At 41.9% G+C, this 22394-nt stretch overlaps 1 protein-coding gene across 1 annotated transcript in view; it reads left to right on the top strand.

The window, feature by feature from the left end:
* The first annotated feature begins 180 nt into the window (after nucleotides 1–180).
* The window catches only part of ADSS2 (adenylosuccinate synthase 2), a 40551-nt gene continuing 18337 nt past the window's right edge, over nucleotides 181–22394 (top strand). The window contains exons 1-3 of the mRNA XM_080390479.1: nucleotides 181–487; nucleotides 19459–19561; nucleotides 22034–22102. Coding sequence (XP_080246605.1) covers nucleotides 320–487; nucleotides 19459–19561; nucleotides 22034–22102 — 340 coding nt within the window. The 5' untranslated portion in view covers nucleotides 181–319. The remainder of the gene's footprint in view (nucleotides 488–19458; nucleotides 19562–22033; nucleotides 22103–22394) is intronic.

Here is a 22394-nt window from a genome sequence, read left to right as displayed (position 1 = left end):
CGGCGGCCTGCGCGGGAAAGGCCGCGCAGTATGCTGGGTAGTGTAGTCCGGGCTGTGAGGCGCGGGGGCGCGGCGCAGGGGCGAGGGCGGCAAGGGCCCGCCGGGAGCGGCGGCGGCCCCGGTGTTCCGCGGGGGAGCGGGGCGGGGTTGCCCCTGAGGGGAAGGGGTCTGTCCGGCGGGGAAGGCCGCGCTGGCGGGGCCGGTAGGCGGCGGCACCTGGACGCGGCAGCACCGCCCGCCCGGGAGGAGGCGGAGGGAGCGGAGCCCCCGCGCGCTGCCGCATGTGCCCGGAGCGGAGCCGGAGCGGGCAGCGCGAGCCATGGCGGAGCATGGCGCCCCGGCGCCCGCCATCCCCAACGGCGAGTGCATCGCCCGCCGCCCCGGCAACAAGGTGACTGTCGTGCTGGGGGCCCAGTGGGGCGACGAAGGGAAAGGCAAGGTGGTGGACCTGCTGGCGCAGGACGCCGACATCGTCTGCAGGTGCCAGGTGAGGAAGGCGAGCCGGGGCGCGGGGGAGGCCGCGGGTGTCACCTTGAGGCGGGCGCCGCCGCCGCCCGCTCGTTCTCGCCCCGCTTCTCCGCCGAGCGCCCGCCGCCACGCAGGGTTGGGCGCCCGCTCCGCTCCGCGGGGGAGGCGGCGGGGCTGCCGCCGCGCAGGGCGGGCTGCGGGGCAGCGAAGCCCCCCCCGGCGGGGCAGGAGCCCCCGGCCAGCGCCCCGCCGCCGGGCTCTGCAGTCCTCCCGCGCCTCCTTTGTCCCCGTCCCGGCGCCGGGGCGGGGAGGAGGAAGGCGCCCTCGCCGCCGAGAGCCGGCCTCCGGCAGCGGGAATGCGCCCGGGGTCGCGTCCTCCCCCTCAGGGCCGCCACGGACGCGGTCTTTGTCTGGGGGGCGCCGGGCAGGGGCCGCGCTGGGCGCCCCCCCGCAGCACCGGTGCCGGGCCGGACCCCGCGGCGGCGGCGTGGCCTGAACCCCGCCTGCGCGCTGCTCGGCCCCGCGGGGTGCGGGCCCGGCCGAAACCGGCGGCGCGCGTGAGGGCATGCCTGCGGGCCGCAGCGGCGCGGTGCTCTGCAGCTCAGACTCGCTTTTAAAGGCTCGCCTGCCCTTGCCTCGGGATCGTTCTTGTGTCAATGAAATCCCACCTTTTTTTTTTTTTTTTAATTATTATTCTCTGTTATGGAGGCCTTATTCCAGCCAAAAAAAGTGCGGCTAGCCTGCAGGCACATTACTCTTAAATGCCTAGGTTAAAACAACCCAGGTCTGAGGAGGTGTTTTTCTTAACATTTCTAGTGTCGTAATTCTGTAGAGCACAACATCATGAACTACAACTATGTACGTTTTTTTCTTGCATGAACTACAACCATGTACGTTTTTTTCTTGAAGTTAAGAGAGACTGCAGTGTAAAATGCCTACAGCACATGCAGACTTCGTGTAAGTGTTGTTATCTGTATGCTTTTGTTGAATGCACAAATTAAAGTTGCTGTTGGGTGTTTTGGAAGAGCGTACCATTTCCCAAAGAGTGCAAACGCTGTATTATCTAACAAAAACTGCACATAAAGCTGGTGTCGGTTGCAAGCCAGTCAGTTGCAAAGCTGACAAATCAAAAACTTGAACTTCAGAGACTTGGATTTTGAAGCAAACATGTTCTTAAATAGCTGTTTTTGCAGATGAATTACTTTTCCCCACGTATCTTTTTTTTTTAAAAAAGTAATAAAATCTGATGTGGTGCTGTGGCATGGTTGCCTGGCTTTGTGGGTTATAGAACATGGTGACTCAGTTTGTTCTTTACAACTTTGTTCTGGAAACTTTGAAGGGCATCTAGGTGAGAGTGAGCCTGTTTAATGCTAAGACTTTTTGGTGGAGAGGGAGAGGCAGACAGGGATTTTTTGTGTGCATGTGTTTTAATGTATTTGTTACTACTTTTGAATCAGCTGGGTAGAGGATCAAGAAAAGGAAAAAAATATGATGTTACCTCAGGCTTGAATTGCATGGCCAGTTCTGCCATTTCTAACAGTGTGTTGCTTCTGCTGAAGGAAGGAGTTCATCTGTCTTCCCTTTCCTGTTGATGGCTGTGCTGTGTGGGTCTCCTCCCATGCTCTGACTCTGGCACTTCGACACTTCTGTAGGTTGATTTAAATCATCAAAATGGCAGGGAACTATTTTTCGTTGGATTTACCTTCTAACCATTTTAATAAATAAACCTGAATTTTATTGGCTCAGAGGACCTTGATGAACAGAGGAGCCCAGAACAGAGTAAGCACAAAGAACAGTCTCTCAGAATGAGGGGAGAAAATAGGAATATTCTCTTTCAGTGGTACTGGTAAAACCATCTCACTGTGTTTGCAAGCATATTCTTGATGTTTTTGTTACTGCTGGTAAATTAGAGTATGACCCTTCTGCTGGGAAGAAAGGTTGTTACACACTTAATCAGCTGCTTGCTAACACCAGCTTTCTGTAATTGGAGCTTCTGATTCTTATTTCACCATTATACTCTTATTCATTCTAGGATGGTTCTTTCTGTTCGTCATGCCACTGAGCTGCTAGAATGCCTGTGGATGAGATCAAATATTTCTAGCGTGTTCTTGTGAAAAATTTATTAGTACAACTGTTTTCTTGGAGGACTTGGGAAGCTGTAGTAGCAGGTCTAAGGTGTTGTGGAAACTTGCGTTATATTGCAGTGAAACACTCTAGTGTGGCTTTCATATCCTTGGTTCTGTGCAGATGCAGAGCGTAAAAATGATGCTGTCCCAGAAGCAGGAACTATCACTTTTTTTGCATTGACTGTAAAGACATTGCAAGAAATTGTACTCAAATTTATGGCCATACCTTCTTGCCTTCTAGGTAGCGGGTGACTACATACAACTAATGACTTCAGTCACTTGTTGGACTAGCTGACTGGCATCTGGAATGAGATGCATACCTAGGTATAATTAGCTGAACGAGTGTGTTAGAAAATAAGTTGTATTATGGCTCTACTTTTTCTAAATAACTTCCCTCCAAAATATTTTATCTTGGGTCTAGAGGTTTTTTGAAAGGAAGAAGCCCTGCGCTCAGAGCAAGGGAATGCTATTTTCTTTTCAGGAGACAGATTCACATTTATCAGAAGTAGCAGTATGGTTTCAAAAACAACTGTTTGAAGAGACTAAAACTAAAATACATCCATGGGCTGTGTGTATGTAGTTGCTAATGCATGAGGAGACTGCTAGTACAGAGGGTTCAGTCGCAGTTAATGCAAATATATCTACATGACAGGCAGACTATGTACTGGTTCTTCTGCTGTTAAATTTGAATTGGTCTTCATTTACATCTAGGAGGTATCTGGTAAAATTATACTATTGATAAAACAAATGCATTGGTGAAACTTTTGCACTTAAACCTACATCTGGTTTTCAGTGGCTTACAGAGCAAAGTCTGTTTACCTGCTATTACATAAATCATAGTCCAGACAGTAAAACAGAGCAAGAATTGGTTTGAGATTCAGGAGTAGTTGCCAGAAAAACTGTGTTTTTGTGGGTTTTGATTGACGTGGTTTCCTCTTAGTAAGCAGCTAGCCTCGCTGCCATCAAACCTGGCAATTTTTAGAAGTATACATTGCTTTTTTGTCAATTCCACAGGTAATGGAAAGTTAAAGGAGAACATTTCTTGTTCTGAATATGGGATTTTCTACCACTGCAGAATGCAAGCAAATTGGGGAATTTAATTACCAGTGTTAAATTTGTTAGTGGATATGGAATGGCAAAGTAATGCAAGCAAATTATTTTGGGTAATAATTTTATCAAAATAAACACAGTACCAAAATATACTGTGTATCTCTTCTGTTAATGCTACCCCTTCCACCCAATCTACCAGTGTATGCAATACAGCAAAAAAAAAATGTAATGTCTGCACTGCGTGATTCTGTTCTCATTGACTCATTTAATCACCAGATTTTTGGTCACTTCCTGTTCTTACTATTGGAGGTAGCTGACTTATTCAGAGCATGTAATTCACATGGGTGAATAAGATTTCTTAAGTCTTGAAATGATTTTTAAGCCATGCTCCCTGTACTGAAGAATCCTATTTTTCTGCTTCTTCAGTTCTGTTGCACATCTTGTTACTACTTCAAAACAGAATTGCAGCTTCTTACCACATCTTCTCACCCGATTTCAGTGTGGCCTGCCGGTGACTTCCCGTCGCCGCGCTGCCTGCTGTGGGGCACGTGGTTGTACTCCTGAACCGCTAAGGTCTGCTAATTGCAGCGTGTGGATTCATCATACTCCCTTTTCCTTTTCTTTCCCCCAAACAACAGTGTGTACAGTGATGCCACTGCTGATCACTTGATGTGTGGCAGTTGTAGTGCAGTAGTTAGTACAGAAGTGTTCAGTGTGCTGATTCTTGGGGTTAAGCAGTTAAAATTGATCAGCTGATAACTGCCTAAGTCAGACGAAGGCTGCTAATACCTCTAGTACTCTGTATATAGCCACTTTTTTTTACTATTTAAACTGGAATTTTCTTATCTTCCATCCACCAAGCTCACTTTTTTCTTGTTCTAAATATTCTCTTTTGAAAATGGGTTTCAGTCAAGAGCCTTTGCAGGCCATGCAGAATTATGAAGAGCAGAATCAGTAGCTGATTTTTTTAGCTGATTAGACATTTGATAGGTGAGGTCTAGCTAGAGCTCTAATTTTTTTTTTTTAAGTGCTGGGTGCACTTTTGGACCTTGTTGTGGTTGGCAGCGTGCCAATAATGTGCTCTGGTGAGGAAAGAGAGGTCAGTAAAATGAGTTCTTTGGCCTGCCCCATCAGTGAGTCATATGCTTTGCAGGCATGCTTTAGAGCATCACTGACAGGTGATCTCTTGTTATTGTAAACAATCACACAATGTCTGAATTATTTCAAGCAGAAAAACAGTTGAAATCTGATTTTTCCAGTGCATAAAGTTTATACCATTAACAAAGGAGATCTTAATAGTACCAAAGAACAAGTTACACCTTGATCTACTAGTGGCTTATTATTGTTCTTTCAATGTTACTGTTACTACAAAAGCTTACTGTGGTTGTTTGGTTAAGATGCAGTACCCTATAGCAGCTTATTCAGATTGCAAATATTTTATTTCTACTGTACAACCTCATGCATTTGGAAGATGTTCTCTGTAAATATTCCCAAAGTCACTTTTTGTTTTTCATCTCCTTAAATATTCTTGTGAAATGTAGCAAACATTGGGTGGGGTTTTGTGCACTGAAGTGATGTAGTGCTGGGTCAGTCTGTGCCTTCAACATTTTTCTTGTTCCTTATCTGACTGCCTCACTTGATCTCTTTTTTAGGGATAGATTGATCTTTATTCTGGACTTGGATAATGAATCCTGTTCCTTACCTAACGTATGTAGCCATTGCAACAGTATAGGGTGCGCAGATTAGGTGAAACTGAGGCAAAACCAGCACTAAAGAGTTTTTCCAAATATTGTCTCTCAATAGCAGTTCCACAGAGCAAGTTCTGGCATACAGAGAAATGTATGGATTTTTTTTTTTTTTGAGATTAATAGATTTAAGTAAAGTTAGTTTTCTTCTATTTGTTAGGAGAAAACAGATGAATGTGTAAAACATGATGTGTTTATTCTGTTATATGCTGTCCCAGACTATGCTCTTGATCTTGTTCTGGTGCAACAGTTCTTGTAGTACATGTTAACAAATTTCTGAAGTCTAGCCAAAATTCTAGAAACTTTTATGAAGTGTGTAACATGATGGCTCCTTGAGCTAGGTTTAGATCTTACAAACATGAATGGATTGTCAAGGAAGATTACTGCTAGCTGCTGGATGTTGTTTACGCTTAAATCCAGGAGTGGGTTATACAGTAGAGTTTGTTAGCTGCTTGAGCGGGGAGAAAGCAAGAAACTAATCACAAAATCTGGATGTGAGAGAATAAATTCATTATCAAAACCCTGATTATTTTTAAAAATTATTTCTTTAAAGGGGGATGCTTTGTAATTTGAAGTTCAAAATTGATTTTTGGCAATATGTATTGAAATAAGAAGCAAATAGCCTAGTAATTGCAGAGCTGTGTCTAGTTAGGGTGTACCACAGGGGTTCAGAGATATCTCTTCACTAGACTGATCAACTTTCCAGAAGTGTGTTCAGCATTCCTAGGGTCTGATTGTGGCAAGAAGGAGCCTTTCTTAACATTTTCTGTAAGTAATGGTGGTATCCAATTTTCTTGATGTATTTTTGACTTTTCATCTAAGAGTTAAAATGAAATGTTTACAGCCATATGATGCCAAAGCAACATTGACTTGCTTCTTGCCCAACTTGGCAGTCACTTGTATAGCTAGCTTAGAAACAACAGTGGTTGCCCTGAGCTAAAAATGAATGCTGGAATGTAGTAGCAATAAAAGTAAACTGTAGAAAAAATTATGCACACACACATCTGATGGGGAGAGTTGAAAGGATTATATGGCTTCTTCCTTATTGTAGCATGAGATAACATCTCTTTAAACTAGACAACTAATTTCTATTCTAGAGGATGTAACTTGAAAGACTTCTTTGCTCTACCCTGAGGCATCATATTTTTGAGATAGACAACTTGGCACGATCACGTCGTAAGAAAAGGCATGATTGTCATTGTAGACTTTTCGGGTAGATAGTTCTCTTAAATGCATATGTCAGTATTTCAGGGCGGCTTTAAATACTTTTGTATTTACTATCAGTATAGAGAGCCATTCACAACATGCTTTTAGTAGTAATTTCAGTCTAATTTCCTAATGAATCTTTTTTTTTCCCCATGCACCTCCTCTGTTAGGTAAAGTTGCAGTAATGTGGACCAGTCTCAGCAGTTATGGGAGTGCTGCTGTAGGTGAGGCATCAGGGTTTGAACTGCTGTCTTGTATTGATGTGTTCAAAAAAGATTTAACTGTTCTGGATATTATATTAACCTCTAGTTTGCCCTTGAATAATGAAGATACGCTGTGGAAATAAAATGCCTCTTTTCAATGTGCATAAATTTAAAATGGAGAAAGATACGCTGTTGTTCCTCCATCTTAGTTTCAAATGCATTGTATTTTTTATGTCTTCCTGCAGTGATCTCTTGGTTGCATGTTATACTTAGATATGTACACATGCCTTATACTTAAGCGTACACTTCCTTGGCTAGCACACATGGCACACATTTATTCTTGCTCTTTGTGCTCTATACAAATGTTTTAAAAAGTAGAGAATGTCTTGCTGTCCTTTTTTTTTTTTTTTTTTTTTTGTAACGAGTCGTCATATTTTTGCTTTCAGTTTATGAACAAACAACTCTGCTTTCCTTTTGGTTTTGCTGATTATTCAAGTTGGTACATTAATGTTTTGTATTAGACTGTTTGCACTTTTTTCTAAAAAGAAAAAAAAAAAAAGAAGGGAAAACCCCAAAGTTTGAAGCTAGAATGAATTTAAGAGTGAGGGTCTTTTCAGTCGGTGATGGATATATTAAGTGTCTACCTTTTTCCTGGAGGAGTCCCATGTGCCAGGAAAATGGAAGAACTGCAAATCCTCCTCCCTTAAGCTGGGAGGATAAGCAGTCTAGACCTTTGCATACTTTTCAGGTAAATCGGCGAGATTGGCTGCAAAGCCAGAAGCATGGAACTTTTCTAAGAAAACTCACCAGAGGAAGAAGTTCTGGTACAGGATTTCTGTATAAGCATTTGAGTATGGCTTTGTATAATTTTCAGAGTCTTTTTGGAAAATGAGATTCCATGCTTCCTCAATTGTTGGCTTTACTTGGCTTCAGATGAGGTCTTAAGTTAGCAGGCATTGCATATAAAACATACTGGAGCTTGGAACTCCTAGTTTGATTTTCTTTTTTTTTTATTTTAAATTTTTATGTCCTTGTTACATTAATATTGTTGAAGTATATTTATGGAAAGCCAAATAAGTTATTGTTAAATAAATTAACTACTTAAGGAACATTCTGGTTGTACCTTTATATTTAGCAGAACCCAAACAAACGAAAACCCTAGGTGGTGGTTATTTCAACCTCAGCGTTTTGTTAGCTGAGTTTTGGTCGTAGCTGGTTAAGCACTGTAAACCTTAATTCAGCAAGAAAATACTCTTTGTCTAACAAGAGCATCCCTCTTTAATCCTCGACAATAAAGATCATGATGCAAACAGGTTGGTGAAGTCATCAATTAGACTTTCTGAAGACAGGCATAAGCATTACTATTTTGTCAAGTGAACTTCATTAAATTATCAAGATTCTGCCATAACTCCAAAAAAGATTGGTTCTTATTTGTCCAGTGAATCAGCTGAATACACAAATGTTGCCTGAGGGCTCTTGACTAGTACAGCAATGCAATTCCAGAAGAAAAATTGCTATTTAATATTATTATGAGTGCTCCTTTTCCTTGCTTTATACACAATTTGAAAGCTGCTCTGCATGGACAGAATGTAACAAGCTACAGAGCTCTTGTGCTGCTGGAAGGTTCAAAGTGAGACAGCTTGTCTTGCTTCAAGGTTGTTCATACATTCTTTTGAGTTTACCAGTTTGGCTCCAGAATACATCTTTATAAGAGTTACACTTCTCAAAATTGTTTCAGTCTTCAGACCTATAAGAAAAAAAATAATCGTAGAGCTGTCAGGTACTTGCATTAATATTGTTGCTAGTTCTATCCAATTCTTTACCTAAAATACTTCAGCTTTTAAATACTTTAACTGCCAGCTATAGAATGCAAGAGAAATTAAGCCATTTTGCATGGATGGGGGAAGTGCTGAAATTACATACCTTAAATTACTGTAGATGTCCTATTAGAAATACTGATCAGTCAATATGTTTAAAATGTAATCCTCTTTGATACTATTGATTAGCATTCAGTGTGTTTTCCAGTGCTGCTGTTGCAACCATGGTGTAGTATTGTGGTAACCGGTGTGCTTGTGTCACCTGTGTGGGTGTGTTTGTGCTAAGTGTTGCCTTCCAGTGCTTTGGTAGCGTTTTTTGGCTAGTAGGAGTCACTTACTTGATTTATTGAAATTTCAAGCTTGTTCCCAGTAAAACATCAGCTAGCAGATAATGACTTCTTTCCTTTCAAATTAATGTTTTCAAGCACTTGAAACTATTGCAAAAAGGGTGTTTCCTAAGAATATTTATCAATACTTGCAGATGCCTTTGCTATCTTATGCCCCCTCTGTGTGTGTGTAACTGATTCTGTTCACGTTTGCCAGGGTAGGTTGTTCTAGAATAGTATCTTGTTCTGTGTGTAGTACTGACCGACCTATCTGAATTGAATATATGGATACAGATTCTTGGGTGTGGTGCTTACAGTGAGAAGGATTTTTAGGCCACTTAATCTTCTTTAGCATGCTGAAGACACCACCCCACCCCCTACCCCCCTTCTCTTTTTGTTCGCTGTTACAAAAAAAATCGTCTCTGTGCAGTTAACCACTGTAAAAGGCATATTTCAAAAGTGGTATTTCATAGGGAATGTTTTTTTGGAATGAGGCTTCTAGAAAGGGGGTGAGTACGTTAAAGGGGGTTTTGTTTCCAGGACTGCTGTCATTCTAACAGTACTTGTGTGATAATTTGTCTATTAGTATGTACCTTTGTGTCAGAGTCCTGTATGCTTAGCTGTTCTACATGTTTAATAGCTTGGATATTTCAAGATTACCAGCTAGTGGTCAGGGGTCATATGCTTTTTCAAGGAAGTGATTGAAACATACCCCACAAAATGGGAATAATGGCTTTTAAAAAAGCTTATGCATTTAGTTATCTTACAAAAACAGGTATTGCTTGAAGTATTATAGATTGGTAATGATCTTATGCCTGATCCTAATGTCTTTGTTCCACTTAATGACTTAAAATACTCTAAAATAATAGTATAATTTAATATTGTCAGGATCATGAAAGGAGAAAAAAAGCTACTGTGTCTTACTAGGATTTTAAATTGTTCATCCATCAGAACATCAAGCTAAAAAGTCCCTAAGCTAAGTCCATATACTGAAATCATAGAATGGTTTGGGTTGGAAGGGACCTTAAAGACCATCTAGCTCCAACCCCCCGCCATGGGCAGGGACACCTGCCACTAGACCAGGTTGCTCCCAGCCCTGTCCAGCCTGGCCTTGGACACTACCAGGGACGGGGCATCCACGGCTTCTCTGGGCAGCCTGTGCCAGCACCTCACCACCCCCACAGTAAAGAATTTCTTCCGAGTATCTAATCTAAATCTACCCACTTTCTGTTTAAAGCCATTCTCCGATACCACATACCCTTGTAAAACATCCCTCTCCAGATTTCTTGTCCCCCCTGTTAGGTACTGGGGGGCTGCTATAAGGTGTCCCTGGAGGCTTCTCTTCTCCAGGCTGAACACCCCCAGTTCCCTTCTGTGGGAACCTGCCTTCACAGGAGAGGTGCGTCATCTTTGTGGCCTCCTCTGGACTCCAGCAGGTCCATGTCCTTTTTGCATTGGGACACACAACATAGGTTCATGCTTGTTGTTCATGATGACTTTCACACTTTGATTCCAATGCAACAGGCACCCACTTTTGAGCTGGATATGTGCAGAAGTTTTAATAAAAAAACCCAACAAACCAACCAAACCCAACCCAACAAAACCCCCAACAAATTAACAACTCTTTAAATAAAGAGTACTAAGAAACTTCCATGGCTGAGGTGTCTTTTGGTTTGTTTTTGCATCAAAGCTATGATTAAAGCAGCTCTCTAAGATGACTAGTTTCATAATACCACAAATGATTTGAACTGGTGGTGTTGGGGAAGAAAATAGGTGTTTTGTTCTCACCACTTCGAGCAAGCTCATGTTTTTCCCTGTTATCAGCAGTAATGTTCAGTGTCACCTGGTGGCAGTTAGTCCTTCAGCATTGCTGGCAGCAGTGTAGGCAGCAGCTGGTAATCTGAAAACTGGAGACCGAATTCAAGCATGAAACCGACCACCCTAACTTTGGTGTGTGGTTTCAAAGTTTTGAGTGACAACAGTGGGCCTAGGTATTGACTACAAGGCAAAATCAAAAGTTAAAGAAGGACAACACTGTATTACTTTGTATTATGACGTTCATGCTCCTGGCGGTTGAAGAGTTGGGGAAATTCATTTAGAGGCGCAATCACAGAACGGTCAGGGTTGGAAGGGACCTCTGCAGATCATCTAGTCCAACCCCCTGCTAAAGCAGGGTCTCCTCGGTCAGGTTGCACAGTCGCATCCAGGTGGGTTCTGAATGTCTCCAGAGAAGGAGACTGCACAGCCTCTCTGGGCAGCCTGTACCAGTGCTCTGGCACCCTCACAGTAAATTAGGTTTTCCTCATATTCAGATGGAACTTCTTGTGTTGCAGTTTGTGCATGTCACCCCTTGTCCTGTCACTTGGCACTATTGAAGAGCTTGGTCCTATCCTCCTGACACTCACCCTTGAGATATTTGTAGACATTGATAAGATCCCTTCTCAGTCTTCTCCAGGCTGAACAGGCCCAGCTCCCTCAGCCTCTCCTCATGAGGCAGATGCTCCAGCCCCCTCATCACCTCCGTAGCCCTCCGCCGGACCCTGCCCAGCAGTTCCCAGTCTCCCTTGACCTGGGGAGCCCAGCCCTGGACACGGCGCCCCAGGTGCGGCCTCCCCAGGGCAGAGCCGAGGGGCAGGATCACCTCCCTGCACCTGCTGGCCACGCTCCCCCTCACGCACCCCGGGGTCCCGCTGGCCCCTCGGCCACCAGGGCTCACTGCTGGCTCACGGGCGACTTGCTGCCCACCAGAACCCCCAGGTCCCCTCCGCAGAGCTGCCCCCCAGCAGGGCAGCCCCAGCCCGTACCGGTGCGTGGGGCTGCTCCTCCCCAGGGGCAGGACCCTGCTCTTGCCTGTGCTGAACCCCACGAGGTTCCTCTCCGCCAGCTCTCCAGCCTGCCCAGGCCTTGCTGAAGGGCAGCGCAGCCTGAGGGTGTATCGGCCGCTCCCCCCGGCTTCGTGTCACCTGCCCACGTGCTGAGGGCACGCTCTGTCCCTGCGTCCCGGTCACTGATGGGCAAGTTGAACAGGACCGGACCCAGCACTGACCCCTGGGGAACACTGTGGGCCACAGGCCTCCAGCTGGACTCTGCGCTGCTGGTCACAACCCTCTGGGCTCTGCCCTTCAGCCCGGTCTCAGTCCACCTCGCTGTCCCCTCATCCAGCCCGCGCTGCCTGAGCTTACCTACGAGGATGTTATGGGAGACAGTGTCAAGAGCCTTGCTGAGGTCAAGGTAGGCACCATCCACTGCTCTCCCCTCATCTGCCCAACCAGTCCTGCCATCATAGAAGGCTTTTAGGTTGGTCAGGCATGGTTTCCTCTTGGTGAATCCACGTTAACTCTTCCTGATGACCTTCTTTTCCTCCACATGCTTAGAGATGACCTCCAGGATGAGCTGTTCCATCACCTTTCCAGGGATGCTGGGGAGGCTGACCAGCCTGTAGTTTCCTGGGTCCTCCTTCTTGCCCCTTTTTGAAGCTTGCATTGACACCGGCTTCCCTCCAGTCCACAGGCACCTGTCTTGTTCTCCATGACCTTTCAAAGATGATGGAGGGTGTCTCGGCAAAAACATCTGCCCATTCCCTCAGCACTCGGGGGTGCATCCCATCGGGGCCCGTGGATTTATGGTGTCAGGTTTGCTGGAGTGACCTCTAACCTGAACCTCCTAGACCAGGGGGAAGTGTTCCTTTCTCCAGACTCCTCTCTTGCCTCCAGGGTCTGGGAAGCCTGAGGGCTGGCCATGGCAGTAAAGACCAAAGCAAAGGTGGCATTCAGTAACTCCACTTCCCCTGTATCCGTCATCAGCAGGGCACCCATACTCACTCTTTTCCCACTGATGTACTTGAAGAAGCCCTTCTTGTCCTTGCCCTCCCTCACCAGATTTAACTCCAGATGGATCTTAGCCTTCCTTAACTCCCCCTTGCATGTTCTGACAACGCTCCTATGTTCTTCCTGAGTGGCCTGTCTCTTTTTCCATGTCCCGTAAACTCCCTTCTTCTGAGTTTTGCCAGAAGCTCCTGCTCATCCATGCAGGCCTCCTGCCCCCTTTGCTTGATTTCTTACTCATGGGGATGCACCGATCTTGAGCTTGGAGGAAGTGATGCTTGAGTATTAGTCTTGGTTGGACTCCCCTGCCTTCTAGAGCCCTAACCCATGGGATTCCTCCAAGTAGGGCCTTAAAGAAAGCGTTTAACATTGTAATTTGGTAAAGCTCTGGGCTGCTGAAAGGGCTGATCCTTTGGTCACCAAAGAATCCTTAGGGAGAAAATGGGGAACTGTTCCAAATACTGTGTTGAAAGATATGAGGAGAAAAAATAGTGCAAGGAAAGGAGAAAGGACAAACTGAATGCTTTTAACTTTTTAAAATTTACCTCAAAATACAGTGCTAAGAAGATTGCTGACTTCTGAAAACCCAATTTTGGAAACCTCAGAGGATGCTAAAACTGCAGTGCTGTGCCTTGATAGAAATGCACAGAGGGATGGTGCTATACCTAAGGAAAGTATGCTTGAGACCTCAGAAGCAGCAAGTTTCTGCTAGCTTCTGGATGGGAGTACAGTGTGGTGTTGCTGGTTCTTACTGCTCCAAGGGAGGCTGCTTTATTGCTAGATGGAGAATCTGGTTTATGTTCTGTTCTGTAGCAAGGCATGTGCTTATTTTTCCTATGTACTGTTTTCTGTGATGAAATGAGCCCAAGTCAGCAAGCTGGTTTCTAATGTAAAGAAAACCTAAAGAGAAATTGTTTGGCTTTTTTTTTTCTTCTTTTTTTTTTTTTTTCCTAAATAGCATGCTTTCTTCTAAGTGAGCCTTATTAGAAATTTAGGGAGAAAATAATTTATATTCTTACCTAAATAGCCTGCCTGGTAATAACCAAATTAGAGAGATATTTCAGTATCAAATAAGCAAAAGTTAAGCATTATGCATATTAAATTTATGAAGTGCTTGGTCTCTGGTGTAAAATTAACAAGAACAGTTTTTTTTTTCCTAACAATTTCCAACAATATACTTCCAGTTCACAGTATTTGAATGGTAGGTGATGCAGACTTTTGGGCAATAAACACCTGGTTTTCTGTTGTTTGTTGTCTGACTTTGTCTCCTTGGTATGTTTCAGGGATGATGCTGTACTAAAAAAATTTTCAGGTAACTAGCAGATACCTTTTGGTATGACTTCCAGAACGAAAAGAAAATAAAAGATATTGGGATAGTCTAGAGTGTCTGTTGAAATGGGAAGCTTATGGCATGTAAGGATTCTGCTGTGTGTATCCAAACTTGAAGGACATGCGCAGGCATATACTTAAGTATGCAAAAAGCAATTTATCTTCGCCGTGGTAAATATATGTATAAGAAAATAATATACACAGGTTTTGGTAATATAAATATCAGAATTACTTTTCAGTGATTAATGTTTAGAGTGTTATGAATTTTTAATTATTTTTAAAGTTACATTTTTTCTTAAGAGCTGTTTAAACTGATAGGAGGTTTGGGCAGGAGAGGGGAGAAAGGTTCTTAAATGACTGTTAAGAGAGGCAGTCTTCAAAATTTTGGTTCTGCTGTTCTGGCAGATCTGAGGGTTGACAATGCTGTATCTGATATTGTAACAACTTGTGAGATGCAGCAGTGAAAGACTTTCACAGAAATGTTTTTAGGAAGCAATTAAGGAAACAAGTGGGTGTTTGTGTGTGTGTGTGTGTTTTGGTTTTTTTTCTTGATAATATGTAAGACAAGTGGGGTTAGACGACTTTTAAAACAGCTGTATCAGAGCATGGAAACCATGGAAGCAGAGGGAGTGAACAGAAGACTTCATGAAGAAGGCTCAGTAGGTTTGTGTTTAGCAGGTACTTGGACCTTGAAAGCTCTCTTCTGGTCCTGCCTTACAACTGTCTACACTGAACTGATTTTTATTGTCTTCCGCAAGTTTAATGTACCTAAAAATTGCTAAAAGGCTCTTTCTTTTATTTTTTTTCCCCTCTCCTTAAAAGGGCTTTCCTGCTTGTCTTTTGCATTAGGTATTTGTTGTTTGCTATATTTCATAAAGCCTCTTCAGCATAATTTTGGAACTAAATATTGCATTGCAATACCAAGCGAGTAAAGTCTTGAGTGTGTTAGATATTCCTGTGTCATGCTACTTTGTCTTATTGATTACCTTTCCCTTAAATTTGTTTTGGTTTTTTTTGTTTTTTTTTTTTTTTAATCTGCATGATACTACTTTGGCAAAGCCAGCCGTGCCTTGGCTGCCTGACCTCCTTCACAGCCTGCATTCTGACTTTTGGAGGGGCTTTCTCTGCTGCTGTTCTGCAGAATGGAAAGAAAGCATCCCAGTGAAGAAGCTCTTTGTTGAGAGTGCCACTGGTGCCGCCTTGTACCTCTCGTGTAGGAAGTAATCTTTTCCCCACCTCAGTCCTTTTGTGCAATCCATCTATTTGTAGCTGTATCCAGAATTGCCTTGCCCTAGTGTGTTGGCCATGGCACACTTCTTGGCTCAGTTGAAGGAAATCTTGCGGTTGTGCAGGGAGAAAGGGAAAAGGAGCCACTGCTACATGCACATGGTGTAGTCTAGACTGAGCGGGAGAATCTTTTGGTCTTGCTGCGCACTTGGCCTGTTTATTTGTGTTGGCCCAAGGTAGGTGTTTCAGTTTTCACGTGGCTGGGAGAGAACTCCTGTAGCTTGGGTACCTAGAAGGTTACCGAGATATGGTAGACTGATTACTGTATTTAGTTAACTAGGGAGTACTGCCAACCTCAAGAAATGACTTGTATATCTTAATTTCCCTCTGGCAAAAGCTTTACACAATGTATTGAAGATCATTTGAGCATGAACTTTGTTTAACTACTAGTGAAAAGAAATTCCACAGTTAGTTCTCCATTAATAATGTTTAAACATTTGAATCAAAGCAGTGTTAGCTTGAATGACCTAACTGGTCCCATTTGGTTTAGTGTGATGAGGGAGGAGGAGTGAGAAATCCAGATGGAAAGTACCGAAGCCAGGAGTGACTTCATCAGTTTATGCCTTGAATTATGCCCAGAAGCAATAGTTGCCTACATGAGGAATATCTTGGCATTACCGTCAATTTCTGGAGGAGGAAAAAACCCCAAACCCCACAAACCAAACTCAGACCCCATAACTTAACAACCAGCCACCTCTCCGCCCCAGCACCACTAGAACTCTGAGTTCAGGTTTCTGTAATTACAGTTGTTTACCAAACCTGTGTTGTGCAATGTCTGAGCACACAACATGTGTACACTTCACTGCTAGCTCACTGTAAGTGTACGGTGTGAACCATTCTTTTAATGTATTACAATTCCTAGCTGTGTAACTATACACTTGCACTTCTGCACTTGGGGTAGAGGTTACCTGTAAATCAACAGCAGAATTTTGAAAATTGAATTAATGAGATGTTGTTGTTTTAATGCTGTCCTAAAATACAGTTTGAAATTAAAAATATTTTTCAGTTGACATCCAAAACAGAGGCTGGGGACTGACCTAACATTCTACCAGACTACTGCTATCAGTAGCACTTTTGGGACTGAATCTTTTCATGTCATAGGCATCATAATAATAAAAACAACTAAATTCTGAGATTCAAATTTAGGCCTCATCTGTAAAGAAGCATTTGGAAACTTTGGTATTATTATGGCCCTAGAGTCTGTTCAGATGGTGATTCATCACATGTAATGTCAAGTTTTCTACTTCAGTCTCTAGCAAAATCCCTTGAAGTATTACTACTCACAGTAAACATGCAGAAGTATATTTAACTAGCTTGCTTCTAGATAAAGTATGAGCAGTGCTGTATGTGTAGTTCAAGGTTTAAAAGGTAAAATGCCATTTTCATTGTCAGCCACGGGGCATTTTTCAATGAGCACAGAGCCAACACAACTCAGCAGTGCAAGGGGAAATCTTTGTGATTTGGTGACACCACCAAAAACCAGCAGCTATGTTCTCATGATTAACAGTGTGAGCATGCATGCTGTACACCTTACTCAAGCAGATGCGACTGCTGAACTTCAGGTTAGCATGTCTGAACGGCACCAGTAGCTTGGCAGACTTTAAGAGACTAAGAATTTATTGTTAATCATGATTTAATGTCTACAGTGGCCAATTTTTCTTTATTTGATGTTCATGACAGTAGAAAAAAAAATTAAATAAATTGAGAAGCAAAACAAGAAAGTAAATCATCCAGTTAGTAGAGGATTTGAAATTAATAGTCATGTACTAATCTTATTGTTGCTTATGGGTTAGTCCAGTTTGTTTATGCTGCAGTGGGAGAGTTTTGACTTGTCTTCCCATTTGTAAATTACTACTACCTCAGTACTTCACTGTTGTACTTAGACCTACTTACTGAATCTTAAAGCACTTCAGTGTTCATATTTGTATAGACTGATATTACCAGTGGATCTAACAGAAAGGAATGATTTGAAGGAATCTGATGAGGATGAAGGTAACTACCACTTTCAGCAGATGCACTTGCCTGTAAATACTACTTTAGTACATAACTCTTCTTTCTTCCCCAAGAAAAGTTTTGCTTAGATTCTCAAACAGTAAATAGAAACCCAATGTCTTTTCTTACTAAAAAAAGCTTGTATGTATGTAACTTAGTAGTTCTTGGAATATTATCTAGTTTCAGAGTAACTTGCAGTAGCTCAGGACTGTCAGCATTGCATTTCAGAAATAGTTGTAAATGATCTACCTGGTAAAGTAGTTATCATCCTTTTAAATCAAAGATACAACTGTAGAGTTGGTAGACGGCTAAACAGTTGTTCTTAACAGCTGCTGTTGAGTAGGAGGGTTAGAGGGGAGGAGGAGGAAGGTTATTCCTGAAGTATTATTTTCTTGAAAGAATAAACTTGAAAAACTTGCTTTATTTATGCAATCAATATGTTTCATGTGTTGTGAAGTGAAAATTTGGCATTCTCTGATTAAGTCAGATCGTTTTCAGTGAAAACAATCTGCATGCGGAAATCTTTAAAACTTTTGTCAGGGTACTATTCAGTACATGGAAAGACTCCACATTGTATTACTAAATCAGTTAAGCTTTTCTTCAATTTGGACATTTCCCTTGTGTGAAGGTTTATTAGTCTTCCCTCTGTTGCCAAAGGGGGTGGAATGGCTGTAAGTCCTCAAATAAATAATGCTGAAATCACAAGGATTTTCCTTGCTAACTTCACTGAGATTAGGCTTTTACCTGTGTTTTTGTATACTGGCACAAATGTTTGATATGTATGAATATTCTTTATTTGTAATGTCAGATATGTGGTATATATTGCATTCATGCTTGGTAAATGTTGTAGAAGTAGTGAGCAGCTGTTGAGTCCCTTGCTTAGAAAAGATCTTTGTGCTACATTATTCTGAAATATTTCAGATTTGTAATTCCATAATTAGTATTTGATACAGTTTCTTTTTTCTTCTTCTGTTCATGTAGTGCCTTTCTTCCATTTGTCTTGTGCTGAAAGAAGGCTTAGATTAGAAGTCTTAAGGTTTTCCTTCTATGAAGCAGTTTGTTTGGTGCAAGGTGTCTGCGAAGGATGCTCCTGTAGTTATGACAAACAGAACCATATTTTATGTAACCTTGTCTTGCACAAATGCCTTGGTCACAAGAGAGTGTAAGCTTATTTTCATAAGTACAACGAACGAGAATTGGGGATATTTGGTAAATATTTTGTAATCTTTTTAGCTTCGTAAGCCTATCTTGACCCTCTTTAGGACTTGGTCACAGGCTTCTTTTTGTATTTTGGACATATTTCACAGTTTAACAAATCTCTTAATACTCTCTTTGTGGTAATGAAAAAAGCTAGAAATGTGAAATGTTATTTTGATGTAAATAGTTTCTGGTAACTTACGAAAACCAGAATCATCTTAGTTCCCTCTAGATTCACTCTTTAACAGCATGTTTCAGATACAAATTACTTGCTATTACAGACCTTTCTTACTGCTGAGGAGGTATAGAATGAGCAAGTTAACTTTGCTGTTTATTGTTCATAGAAAACCACTTGAAAGGCTGAACCCAAAATTCAGAACAACAAACTTTCATGTTGCCAAACAGCTAGACTTATCTTTCCCAATAACTACATGGTTTTATATACTCAAGTTTAACTGGTGGGTGGTTTTTTTTCTTTGCCAAGGTTGCAGTTCCACTTTGAATACTTACTCTCCATAACTGCAATAGGAAACTAGTAAAACTGATGATGGCTTTTAGAAATGTTTGCATGTTCTAGAATATTTATGCTCCTGTCTAGTAATTTTTAGAAAATTTTAATCTTATTCCAAGTTTTTGTACCTTTGGTGAACCAAAATACTGTCCAAAGTCTATGTGACATACAGTACTGATGTTGAAATTGTTGGGTTTGACAAAACAAGTTTGGCTGATTTCCTGGGAGAAGGAGATCTCTGAAAGATCGTTTTTCAGCAACAGAAATGAAAGCTGCAGAACTGGAGCTGGAACCAGTTTATTCCATCTCTATACCGTGTGTTCATTTGTCCTTAGTATCAAAAACTATTAACTTTTTTTTTCTCCCCACCCCCCCAGGGAGGCAATAATGCAGGGCATACAGTTGTTGTGGATTCTGTGGAGTATGACTTTCATCTTCTGCCAAGTGGGATCATCAATCCAAAAGTCACTGCATTCATTGGTAAGTGGGACATCTCTAAAAGATAGACAATACTGTAGTGACAGACTTCTGACATTGAAAAAACAAAATATATCTGAGGACATACAGGATCAGGATTTTTCTTCCTCAAATTCTCACAGGCCTGCACTGCTCTACTATCTTCTTACTGTTTTCTTAATTCAGTTGTGAAGTTTGTGTCATAAAGGTTTCTTTTATTGTCTTGGATAGTTCATCTTTGTTCTTCCCTGTCCTGTCAGTGCGAACAGCTAGCTGCTCAGCTTGTCTTCATTCTCCCAATCCCTCTTGTTTTTTCTACTGATCATTTCTTTTATTCTCAGGATGCCTCCTCTCTGTTATAATCTTCAGCCCTGCTAAGTAGCTACCAGTACTTTTTGAAACATATATTTTTCCTTCCTTTTCCATTGGATTGTGAAATGAATGCTGACTCCAAAAGACTTCTGCGCTATACAGTTCTTACCAAGAAGTCCTCTAAGGAGAGTACATTAGGTGGTTTAGGGCAGTGGCAGTGCTATGTCAGGATCTGTGATTTGTTTGCTTCCTGAAAGGGGGTTTAGATTGTCCTGTCTGTTATCCCTACAAGCCTACTTACCCCCCTCCCTGTCTTGGAATCTTGTTTGCAATCCTATGGTTTTTTTCTTTGGATTGCTTCTATGACCAGCCTACTTAATAATGCTGTGTAGCCCTGAAAATTTCCTTCTAAAAGTGAAGGTAAATATAAAACATGTCCACACAGCGTTATAACTATCCATGTACTTGTGTGCTGTTCCACAAGCATGACTGATCAGCACTTTTCATCCTGCTTTTCTGATACCCAGAACTCCTGCCCCTGACTTAGTGGGCTTCTCCAAATCAGGACTTCATTGCCCTGCTCTTCCTGTCACTTCTTCCTGGATATGTGACTGCTCTGAGCCTGTAGTCTTGCCTCTCAGCTTGGTTACATGTGCCAAGACAAGACAAATGGTCATTGACACGTTTACTAAGTGTAGCAGCTGAAGAGCTTGCTAGTTACTTGATTCGTAAACAGTGCTTGCTGAATTCTTGGGTCCAGCTTGTAGTGACTCTATGCTTGCAGTCAGCATTAACTCTACTTGATGGAAATTGGTGGTGAATTGCCTCTTTTCTGCTGTTATGTTGTGTCTTAGAGTGGGATAGTTTTGGGTCAACTTGCCCTGCCTAATACTTCTACAGAAGTTGAGCCAGTGAGTGTGGGAATAGATTTCCTCTGATGAAGGGGAGGTTGGGATGTTAACTGCTTCTCGTTTTGAGGGCTGTGGCTAATACTACTTCTGTTCTCTCTTGATGTGGTAGTGTATTATGTTTCTTTAAAAGGTCATTGCTTAAAAACAGTAAAAAAGGATGCCCATTTGCCATGTTTTGTTTGGTGAACTCGGAACTGAGTAGGAAAGTCACCATCCTTTAAAAATACAGTGGGCAGGAGAGGGCTTTTTACAAATTCTCTTTGTCTGTAGATGCCATCTCTTGGTCTTATCTGTTCTGAAGTTTGTTCTAGGTTCTTTTAGGTCTGCCTTGTGTTCAAAAACTTTTTTGGGAAAAAAAGAATTATCTGGCTTAGGATTCTACTGAAAAGGTTTATAGATTGGGTGGGGTGAGGGGGTAGGGCAAGGGCAAAATGATTGGAGTGTTATGATAGATTATTACTATTGATTAGGACTGTACTGTGAAGGTTATAGTGAAGAAGTCTTTTGTATTTTGGTGTTTAGAATGCTTTTATTTATGTGAAATTAAGGGATACGCAAATAGTTCCAGATGTCAGGTCCCTCGATTCTTTAGCTAGATGTTATCATGCCAGTTGCTTTGGATGTACTGATTTACTGAGTTTGGTATGACCTTAAGATGGTTCAGTTTTGTGATATGAAACGGCTCCTTAGGTAATCAGCGATGCCAGTTAATTGCATGAGCTAGTAGTCATCTTCTGAGCAATGTGACAGCTGTAGGAAAGTGAGCTTGCTTTTGATAGAGCTTTCCCCCCCCCTTTTTTTTTGCTAGTCTCTTAACAAACTCAGCTCTATATACAGAATATTCTTGTCTATTTACAGCAGAAGAGTGCCTGAGGGGATGCTGGTGTTTATAACGATGATAGAAGTGTGCTATGCTTTTAAAAAACAATAGGGTTATTAAAATGAAGTACAAAGAGGGAAGTTAATTTTAAGCACCAGGAAGAGGAAGTTGCATTCCAGACTGTTCCACAGTGCTGTTACTGTTTGTGCTGATCTAAATGGAAAGTTTCTTGAGTTTAGGAAAAAGATTCAGTGCATGTAGTTAGAAATACATACTTTAGGTGTAAATTAGTCTTTTACAGACAAATTCCTAAGAATAAAAATTGCGGTGTCTTTAAAGTTTTAAAATTTAAATAAAATATTCTGCATACAAAACAAGAAGTGTCTTTGAATTGTTTGGAATATTTTTTTCCATGCCTAACATAATTAACTTTTATGTAATGGTTTTCTTCAGGAAATGGTGTTGTAATTCATTTGCCAGGACTCTTTGAAGAAGCTGAAAAAAACTTAAAGAAAGGAAAAGGTGAGAAAATTTTAAGATACTACTCTTAAAATAGTTCGTGGCACCCACCTCAGAAGATTTAGATAGAGGATACCTTTGTAGCAGTTATATACAATGCGTTTTTCCAGAAATCCATTTAGCTGCTGGTTTCTGACAGGAGTTTCACTAGAAGTCCCAGGGCCCTCATGGGAAGACAGACAAAAGGAGTCCCTACAGTTTCAGAAGACAACATGTTCTAAATATGAATTATCTGCAGACATTTTTCTTTGCTTGAAGTAGTGAATTTAAGAAGTTAAACAATTTGTTGAAGCAT

Source organism: Falco punctatus (genome assembly GCF_963210335.1).
Source record: "Falco punctatus genome assembly, chromosome: 5".
In the NCBI taxonomy this organism is placed as follows: domain Eukaryota; kingdom Metazoa; phylum Chordata; class Aves; order Falconiformes; family Falconidae; genus Falco; species Falco punctatus.
The sequence above is the reverse complement of the archived record's forward strand: the minus strand, read 5'-3'. Positions and strand labels throughout refer to the sequence as shown.